Source organism: Cibotium barometz, chromosome 51 (assembly GCF_041138505.1).
Source record: "Cibotium barometz isolate CiBa-2024 chromosome 51, ASM4113850v1, whole genome shotgun sequence".
Taxonomy (NCBI): domain Eukaryota; kingdom Viridiplantae; phylum Streptophyta; class Polypodiopsida; order Cyatheales; family Cibotiaceae; genus Cibotium; species Cibotium barometz.
This window is the reverse complement of record NC_141096.1, coordinates 5,147,108-5,157,292: the sequence shown is the minus strand read 5'-3', so window position 1 is coordinate 5,157,292 and position 10,185 is coordinate 5,147,108. Positions and strand designations below refer to the sequence as shown.

The following is a 10,185-nucleotide window of genomic DNA, read 5'->3' as shown; positions in this document are numbered from 1 at the left end:
GCGTTGGTTACGGATAGCACTGCCTAGAGGCATTGGAAATTGGGGAAAATTATCAGTGTCCTGCCACGTGGCTGGTAACCCGTTTTTAACGCCCACCAAGGTCAATCCCTCCAAGCCGAAAATTGGGCTGCAGCATCAATCCGATTTTTTAATAGAATTTATATATATATATAGATATGCATATATATATATATATATATATATATATATATATATATATATGCGAATTTGAAGGCTAGCGAAGGTCTAATTAAGGTTGGGGTCGGTCTTCAAAAAAAAAAATTGTGAATTCGAAGGCTAGCGAAGGTCTAATTAAGGTTGGGGTCGGTCTTCATTGGCCGGCCGCGGCCGGCAGATTCACTTCATAAGCCGCATGCTGTCAGATGGTCGGGGCCGCGGGGCCAATAAATTGTCCAGCTTTCCTGCTTTATTTTTTTTAACAAGAGAATTGGGCCACCGATAAAAGCTTTCAATTCGAGTTAAATTATCCTTTATTCATGCCGGTCTGTATTTAACGCCGTCAAATTCGGTGGCAACAGGGGGAGGGAACAGCCAAAAATGCCGCTGTTTTAGCGGCGTCGCCTCCAAGTATAGCGGGCCCTAAGCGGGGGTTGTCGTTTAGCTTGGAGCTAAAAGCAATGGGAGATTGACACGTGCATTGGCCGGCGGGCGTCCAACGGCAAAGTTTGACTGATGCCGTTTATAGGTAAAGAAGAGGGTACGTATATTACGTAATATTTGCCTGAAGATGTCACGTTATTTTCTTCTCTTTCTAGACATATCTCTTCTCTCTCTAGACATATCTCTTCTCTCTCTTTGCGGATAAGCACTTTTCTCAGCATTTGTATTCTAACTCTTCAGAAAGAGCATGATTCTCATTGTCTTCATCGTCATTTGACTTGTCTTATATGGGAGCTTCTCTCACAGTTGCTTTTTCTGCTTTTTCCTGCTGCTGTACTCCATGCGTGTGCCTGCGCAGTGTTGCTTCCGTATGCTCTGCACAACACAGCATATCACGGTCTCTACCATGTGGGATGCGGGTAGGTTCTCTTCTTCCAAACGTTACAATACAAGGCATTCCACGTTCTACATACAAGGACCCATGAAACCAACCATCTTCATCTCTTCGATCTCTCTATCTCTCTCATATCAAGTGAGTCCATTTCAGTGCAAACACACACGGTAACGACAATCTCCTGGTTTGTGCCAGAGATTCTGATCGTTACACCCTCACTCACACAACACTCTATCGCCTGCATAAAGCGCAGCAAAATGAGCTTGGTAGAACTAGCTAAAGAGCAGCAAAAGCACGTCCTCCAGGAGGGCTCTTCTCCTTCTGTTTCTTCTTCAAAGGCCTCTTCTTTCTGCTCCTCTGATGCGAGGATATGGGAGGAGCTTCACTTAAAGAGCTTGAGCTCACTCTCTAGCTCAAACGAGGAAGACCAGCAAAGACATAACCAAAGTGGTGGTGGGCAGCTACGGAAATCCGAGAAAAAAGGGTGCAAATCGAGATTCCACCCACAAGGGTTTTCCTTCTTTTCTTCATCAACAAGGTCTGGTCTATCATCTCCTCACCGCCTCAGCAATGCTAGCAGCACCACTGGGTACCCTTCAATTCACTCTATCAGCAAAAGGGACACCACTTCAATGGCTGCTCCTCCTCACTACAAATCAGACCAGCTACCTGTGGTGAAGGTTATTCAAACAGGCAGCATGAGCTTCACCAGTGAAGAGCTTGTATTGCAACTAGGTCCCCCTTTAAAAGATGAGGAACCGCCCCTTTCTGAAAATGAAAATTTGTTCACAGAGCCTTTTGTTGAAGATGGCAAAAGCAATCAGAGGGGTATCGTATTGGGCAGCCTCTCTAAAGTGAAATTCTTGCAAATTTCTGCACCTGATGTCTACTCTGCACCCATCTCTCCTCTCAAACCTGCAGGTGCCATACCTTTCAAATGGGAAGAAGCCCCTGGAAAGCCCAAACCATACACAGAGTCAGCCCAGTCAAAGCCTACCCCTTCACTCCAACTACCCCCTAAGCTCCTATATTCTTCATTTTCCTTATCAAACTGCACCAGCTCTTACAGTAGAAGCCATTCTAAGCACACAGCAAGCTCTTCACCTTCCTCTTTGGATGACACAACATCAAAACCAACCTTGTCTAGAAGCCTCTGGCATAGCTTCGTGCAGAGTGGGCGTCGGCGGTCATACCATGAGCATGGCACAAAATCAAGGTTGAACAGATTGGTGGGAGATGAGGATGCATGGTCTCCTACAAGCACTCTGCTTGGTCCAGATGCAGGCCTGTCTTCATCATCTTCCACCTCATCTACTCTGGATGCTCTCTGCACCAGCCCGGGATTGCCGGAAGTGCAATCTAGCAGGTCTGCATCATTTATTATGGATGATGCAACCTGTTGCCTGCCATCCAACGCAATCATTACATCATCATCATCATGTGAAGCATCCTCTCTTCTTGGATATGATTTGCCTAATCTAGCCCCGTCGATGGAGCGAAAGACAGAACACCCTCTGAGGAGAAAAGCAGCTGGCAGGTTGAGAGGTTTTATGAAATCATGTCAGAAATGGAGGAGCTTGGGCTCTCAAAGGAAGAGGAATCATGAAGAAGCAGAAATGTGGGCACCCACGTTGGCCACTTATTTTCATAGCATGGAGCTTGAGAGGTCCTGTAGTGTGAGTGGGCAGTCTCTTCTTCTTGAAGATAAAAGCATAGAAACGGAGAATAATGATGGGAAATTGGGGAATCCAATACAGCCCTCTTCTACTGCAACAATTGATGTCTTTGCCAGCAACGGCTCTTGTAGTCTTGTAGCTACTGATGCGCTGAAAGAAGATATGATGGTCTTCTCTGCGAGGTCTACTATTGGGGGTTTCACCCTGGGTCTTAAAGGCAAGAAATCTAAGACGAGAAGAAAGGCTGGAGGCTGGGTGCTAAGGAAACTGAGGAGAAGCTCAAAGTTTTTGGTGAGCCTAACTTTGCCCTTCAATTATATTATTGCTTATTAAGTAGAGTCATCCTTTCTATACACTTATATTTATTCCAATCAAGTGAGCTTCTGTTGATTATAGCCAAAATAGATAATTAACTGAGTTTAGTGATTAACCAGGCTGCCATATGGAGAGTAATGGCAAAGCGTGCCACCTACGAAAGCACCAAAAAGTCTAAGAGAAGAAAGCCACCTTACCAACATATCAACTGGTGAAGAATGTTCCAAGAGCTGCAACCTCTGCAGACAAGCCCCATTCTTTACGCACTCTTAAGATGATGATAGACCCTTCTATGTAATATGATTAGCTCTACAAAAATGGGACCGTTAAAACGCCTTAAACCTCCACCCTCTCCACCACAAAGTTATTTAACTAGCATTTCTTCTTTACATTTCTTGAAATGTTTGCACTTTTCTTCACATTCATCTTTTCTATGGTGATACTAGTATGGGGTTGGATTGAACGAGAGAGCAGTAGAACTCCGTAGCTGTGTAGAACAGAAACACAGAGCAAGAAAATCAAGGACCAAAGAATACGCCTAAAAACACAGACTGTATTGTTTGTGTTCATGTTTGTACAAAGAATGTCTCTTAATATAGAAGGCAGATGTGTTGGTTACAAAAGACTGTCTTGTGATTACTTGTATCGTATGCATGTGCATATGTGGTGTGAACATACTTTCAAAACTCCACCCATCTAAAACCGAACAGTGGTTTTGTGAGGGAGATGCATGTGTGTGTGTATGTTATAGCGTGCAAGTGTGCGATATAATGTTTGCCCGGATCAAAGGGTGCATGTAAAATGTGCAAGATGAGAGATATGCACAAGAAACTAAGACATTCGCAGCACCAGAATCTTTACGCGCAACTGCGGGCATGGATGCGTGTCGATATCGCTTGCAGAAGCATGATCAAGTCGAAGAGTCGATGGAGGACCAAAAACCAGAAAGAACCAAGAAGGTTTTGGTGAGAACCAGAAAAACCAGTCGATTTGAGCATCAAGAGATTCGGATTGGTGGAGGTACATACCTTTGTGCCACATACACCATGCCTTGAGGTGCAGTGTGACATTGGCTCATCAACAGTGCTATAATTATACAGATAATTAGTACCTTTTTAATTGTCGTACGCCATGACCCCATTGTGAGCCCCAGTTCGAGACATGTCAGGCCCGAGCTACGTAGGTCAATCCCTTAACCCACCTGCAAACAGGCATTTAGGTCATTTGAGGTTAGGCATGGTAAAAGTCAGCCCTTCAGATGCATATACAAAGCATGTTACAGCATGTAGTTGCCTGTGTACATCTTCCGGCCAGCCCATAGGACATGTCAGGCCCGAGCTACATAGGTCAATCCCTTAACCCACCTACAAACAAGCATTTAGGTCATTTGAGGTTAGGCATGGTAAAAGTCAGCCCTTTAGATGCATATACAAAGCATGTTACAGCATGTAGTTGCCTGTGTACATCTTCCAACCTATCGGCCAGCCCATAGGGCATGGCATGGCATGGGCTTATTGGCTAGGCCATCAGCTAGCGCATGGGAGAGCCCCAAGAGCCAGTCGGCAGGCTGTATGGGTCTAGAAATCTTGTCAGCCAGTTGGGGATGCAGTCGCCCAGCTTCAGAAGATGCCCCACAGCAGCCGGGCTCTCCAGTCTAGCGTTCTCTCTTTCTCTCTCTCTCTCTCTCTCTCTCTAGCTCTACCTCCTATGTATAAAAGATTGTTTCATGCTCCTTTCATAAAGGTATAAAGAAGGTCTTGCTACATGTTACACACTGTAGCTAGTTGCATGTTACATCGGTATCAGAGCTTCTAGTTGTGACCCAACTTGACTACCTAAGTGAGCAAAACCGTGAATGGTAAAACTGAGGTTAGGGAAAACCACTCAGCCATTCACCATGTCAGGAGAAGAAGAAAGAAGTTACCAAGAAGGCATCATTGGTATCAGAGCTTCTGGTTGTGACCCAGCTTGACTACCTAATTGAGCAAAACCGTGAATGGTAAAACTGAGATCAGGGAAAACCACTCAGCCATTCACCATGTCAGAAGAAGAAGAAAGAAGTTACCAAGAAGGCATCATTGCAGAAGAAAGTGTCCACGAAGACACCACTGTAGAAGAAAGCGTCTCTGAAGACATAAGAAAAGAAGAAACGCTTCCACAAAGCGCAACTATACTCCTTCAAGAGCTAATGGAACAAAATAGGTTACTCAAGCTACAGCAACAAGAAGCAAAAGAAAAAAAAGAACAGCCTAAAGAGTAGCCAAAAGAGCAACCTAAAGAGCAGATTATGGAGTAGGGTCCCCAAAAATTTCAGCATATGCTTCTTCTCATGGAGCAACAAAGAAAACAGAAACTTGATGAGCTACAACAAATAGAGGAAACCAAATGCAGGGAGGCTAAATACCGATGCCAAGCAGAACGTGCGGCGGCAGAATACTAACATAAGCTAGATCGAGAAACCATGCAACTCTAGCATCAGCAATCTTAAGGCAACACTTCCCAAAATGACACCTGGTCCTAGCACCTCATCCACTCCATCAACCACCATCATACGGCCTCAATGAAACTTCAGTAAGTATGATGGTAAGTGTGATCATTCTGCAGTTACATAGTTTATTCATCAATTTGTTGCATATTTTCAGTTAGCTAAAGTTTCAGATCCCCAAGGCAAAGTCCATCTGGCGGCTCCACACCTCACGAGAGAAGTAGTTACTTGGTGGCAGCATTGGTCAGGTCTGCACACAAACCTAACCACAGACACAGCCCATTACGTATGGGAGACTTTTGTGTCGGACCTCAAAGCAAGATTCCTTCCACCCTAGTACATGACCAATTTGGAGGAGGAGTTTTACAAACTCTCCCAGAATGGGTCACCGGTGTTGACTTGTTTCAATAAGGTCGTCACCATGGCACAAAAGTTGGGGAAGATAGAAGATGAGAAGTTATAACAGTTTCTCAACGGGTTAGATACAAACATCAGGCTTCCGTTTGCAATTTCGAACCTCAATCTTATGACCGCGGGCTTTGACTCTGGCAAAAATCAAGAAATGATGGAGCATCCAAGGAATCCCAAGACAGAACCTGCCAGTAAGTTTCCCTATCACCTTTCCAAGGCATCGGAGGGCGAACTGGAACAACGATTATCTCAGTTACTCCAGGCTGGATTCATTCGTCCATCATCCTTGTTGTTTGTTGCATCCATCTTATTCGTGCAAAACAAAGATAAGATTATGCGCTTATGTGTGGATTACAAGGCACTCAACAAGCTTACAATCAAGAATAAGTTCCCAATGCCTTGCATTGAATACATTCAGGGGCATTTTGATGGTACTAAATATTTTTCCAAAATAGAACTCAAGAGTGGCTATCACCAGATCCGCATTTTTACAGCCAACATTCCAAAAACGGCTTTTCAGATCAAGCATGGCCACTACAAGTTCGTGGTAATGCCATTTGGCCTCACCAATGCACCAGCAACGTTCAATAAAATGATGTCTCGTGTATTTTTTGAGCTGATTGGGAAGTGTGTATTCATCTTCTTAGATGATATACTCGTCTTTTCTGCCTCAGCAGGGCAGCACATGCAGAACGTGGAGAAGGTCTTGCAACTTTTGCGAGGCAATAAGCTCTACATTAACAAAAAGAAGAGCGCATTTGGCCTCTTAGGGGTTTATTATTTGGGATATGTTATCAAGAGTCTGGTATTCATTTGGACCTAACAAGGTACAAGCTATATTGGATTGGGATGTTCAAGAAATCAGATCATTTATGGATCTTTGTTGAACCTAAAGTACAATGCACTGAGGCGTAGCGTGACACACTGGCTCATCAACAGTGCTATACTTATACATATAATTAGTACCTTTTTAGGAAGATTTGTCGTATGCCGTGACCCATTGTGAGCCCCAATCCCAGACATGTCAAGCACGAGCTACGTAGGTCAGTCTCCCAGCCTTAGATGTCAAGGTCAGTCCCTTAACCCACTAGGAGAACGAGCATTTAGGTCATCTGAGGTTAGGCATGGTAAAATTCAGTCCTTTAGATGCATATACAAAGCATTTTACAGCATGCAGTTGCCTTGGTACGTATTGGCCAGCCCACAAGGCATGGCATGGGCTTTTGGGCTCATTGGCCAGCCCATGTAAGAGCCCCAAGAACTAGTCGGCAGCTTGTATGGGTCTAGAAACCATGTCGGCAAATTAGGAATACAGTCAGCTAGCTTCAAAAGATGCCACAGTAGCCAGGCTCTCACAAATGACCAAGCACAACATTTAATGCTTGTGAACGGCAGGTTGTGGGCTTTTGTAAACAGGCCAACAGCCATTTGTCTCCACTGACCAGCACCTTGGATTCTCGTGAAAGCAGCCCCTCAGCCCATTGCATAAACTATCTCATAAAAATCAGTCCTCTCATAGAACACAGTGCAGATATGTATGCTTGAAGACCCCTTGGTCTTTGCATGCAATAAATCTCAGCCAAGCACCTAGTGCTTCAGACAAAGGCAGCCCCAAAGTTTGCTTGAGCCGTCAGCCTTCAGTAGTGCATGTCCTTCAACAGATCTAGGTGTGCATAAGGCTATCCGAAGTGGCTTCAAAGTTGGCTTCATACCGCTTGATGATTTAAGCGACGTCCAGTCTACAACGTCCTTGCGTTTGGCAGTCTCCGTTAGTCAAGTCTCGGTAAGTTCTCTGCATTGTAACAGTTCTCCTAAGTAATACAAGCAAATACTTCTGCTTGCAAGGGGGCCCTTCAGTGGGTAAATTGGGATCCAATCTGGTGTTGTCTCTGCTTTCTCTCTCTCTCTCTCTCTCTCTCTCTCTCTCCAGCTCTACCTCCTGTGTATAAAAAAGACTGCATCATGCTCACTTCATAAAGGTACAAAGAAGGTCTTCGTGCATTACACGATCTAGCCAGTTGCATGTTACACTTTGTGTTGGTAGGAATTTGGGTTCAAGAGTTTTTCGTAGACAGTGGTTGCACTGAGGTGTGCAGCCATGGTGGAATCATCATGGGGTGTGCAGAACATGAGGATGGTGATAATTGTATTGCCACCAGCAGAGAAGAGTCCAAGCTGAGGAGTGGAGGTGTTCCAAGACAAGCATGCGCAGCATAGGTAAGAGCAAGGACGGCCTTAGTGAAGAGCACATCTGTATGCATGCCCGTTAAGAAGACATGACAAGCTTGAAGGGGCATGCAGCCAGCCCTCATAAAAGGGGGCTGCATGATGGGCAACGAGGAGCCAAGCACAGGTGTCAGGTTGCTGTGGACAGATTGTTGCATGAAAGCATGTACATGTTCGTTTCCTTGTTGACTTGTAACAGCATGAGGGTAGGCGGGGTATGCCGCCACAAGAGGTTTAGGTTAGACAACCATAGAGTATTGCAAACAAGGGATTACCTCCTCAGTAGATGCTGTAACTCGGGCTTTGGTTTGGGCCATTGATGAAGTCGAGCAGCAGTTGCAGGAGGATAATAGGTCTTCAGCCTTTGCTGATAAGGGATTCGAAGAACTTGTGGAAGCAGCCAAGCGGGCTAAGAAGAATCTTCATATAAGGTAGAGAAAGCCAAGAAGAAAAAGGAAGAGGTCATTGAAGTGTCCTCGGGCACTGATGCGAAAGAATCTAACGCAAACGACTAAGAGGAAGAGTCCGATTCAAGCAGCCTCACAATGAAGAAGGGTATGGAAGAAGAGTCCTCGGACACTGATGCTGAAGAATCTAATGCAGACGACTAAGAGGAAGAGTCTCAGCCTCACAAAGAAGAAGGTTAAGATGGGGCAAGCGATGAGCAGAGAGGGCAAGGTGTTACTCAAAAAGATGAGGAACCTTGCAACAACCACTACCAAGAAGAATGTCGAGTCTTACTTCCATCTCTCATCCGTAAGGACACTCCTTGGTGCAAATAAAAATATCGCATTACAAAAAAAAAAGAATGTCAGGAGTTCAGATGGCTCGAGATTTCATAGAGTGTACTACAATGGAGGTGTTAATCACTTTGTTAGTTAACATGGCTTTGGTCTAGAGGTGTGAACCTACAGTCATTGATGGCTTCAGGAGATAGTGCCTCTATAGCTCCGTCTGAAGCACACCACCGTGAGAGGAGTCTATCACAAGCACCACAGAGCTCAGCAAAAATAATAGTAGAAGGCACTAGAACACCCAGCCACTATCCCTTGGTCCTCAGTTACCCCAATGGAATACTTCAATACCCTCCTAACCTCCCCAATCAATCTAGCAGCAGCTGACTCAGGTTGTCCTCTAAGGTGAGCTCCTATTTCCAATGACTCTGATCTACTACCTCACAGCCTCTCTTGACCATAGTTGACATCCAGCTGACTAAACTCATCTCTAGCTAGATGCAAAAGTGCTCAAATTCTGCCTCCGAAGTCCTCTCTTTGTATCCTATCAAAAATCTGCTCTCTAGAGTCCCAGAGTGTCCTCCACCGTCCACTAGCCTCAAATCCTTGTCATAAAGCCTCTCAGAACTAAGCAACTGCCCTCCTCAGGTGACCTCTACCTGACCAAAAACTCTCCTGGGGGCTACCACAGACAAGTCAGTTTCTGTCTGTCTTCTGCTTTTGAAATCGGATGGCTTACTCCAGTCCAGCATTGATCCTCTAGTATCCGCCTCGATCCTCCAGCGTTCGCAAACTTATAGACATACTCCCTAGACCTTCATGACTGTCCTGCCGACCCTCCTCTTACCTTTCTTCACCTTCCTCCTACAGAGTTTTGCCTCCTCTTACCTTTCTTCACCTTCCTCCTACAGAGAGTTCTGCCTCCGAATTCTGCCACAAAACCTTCTGCCTTCGAAATCTACAATCAATATAAAACTTCCCAAAAATGTAACCTGACAGACCCTCATATGTCACTCATATCAATAAGATATCACCTCCCAAGCTCTTTTGCTGACTATTACAAGCCCACAACTGCCTCCAAAGGACTGTTTCTATCTAACTAGCCTAAGTGGCCTAGCTGACACATAAAATCTTTCTTTTGAGTTAGTTAAAACCACAGGGACCTCAAAACACTCAAACACAACTAGAACCAATCCTCATAAACTATCAGTTGACCACCAGTGTTAGACTGCTGACACAGACACCCTGTAAGATAACCAAGCCTTCTGACAGTTGTCCTCAGACAAATCCAAAATTGTCAACTATACCTCAGAATTGCTTCCT

General features: G+C 44.9%; 1 protein-coding gene and 1 long non-coding RNA gene across 2 annotated transcripts; one reads left to right on the top strand and one right to left on the bottom strand.

The window, feature by feature from the left end:
- Positions 1–845: 845 nt before the first annotated feature.
- Positions 846–3,602, top strand: LOC147609241 (uncharacterized). Its single transcript, XM_086787838.1, has 2 exons — positions 846–2,982; positions 3,126–3,602. The coding sequence occupies exons 1-2, from the start codon at positions 1,273–1,275 to the stop codon at positions 3,219–3,221; spliced, it is 1,806 nt and encodes a 601-aa protein (XP_086643964.1). The 5' UTR covers positions 846–1,272; the 3' UTR covers positions 3,222–3,602.
- Positions 3,603–3,914: 312 nt separating this feature from the next.
- On the bottom strand, positions 3,915–8,895 carry LOC147609240 (uncharacterized). Its single transcript, XR_015264258.1, has 3 exons — positions 8,404–8,895; positions 4,300–4,370; positions 3,915–4,207 (listed from the first exon to the last, which is right to left on the bottom strand). It is a non-coding gene; the product is annotated as an uncharacterized LOC147609240 (long non-coding RNA).
- Positions 8,896–10,185: the final 1,290 nt, after the last annotated feature.

Bases quoted from the DNA above. Each gene is read 5' to 3' on its own strand.
- LOC147609241 (XM_086787838.1), top strand. From the start codon at position 1,273: ATGAGCTTGGTAGAACTAGCTAAAGAGCAGCAAAAGCACGTCCTCCAG. The intron at 2,983-3,125 runs GTGAGCCTAACT...GTGATTAACCAG, and splicing joins GGAGAAGCTCAAAGTTTTTG to GCTGCCATATGGAGAGTAAT.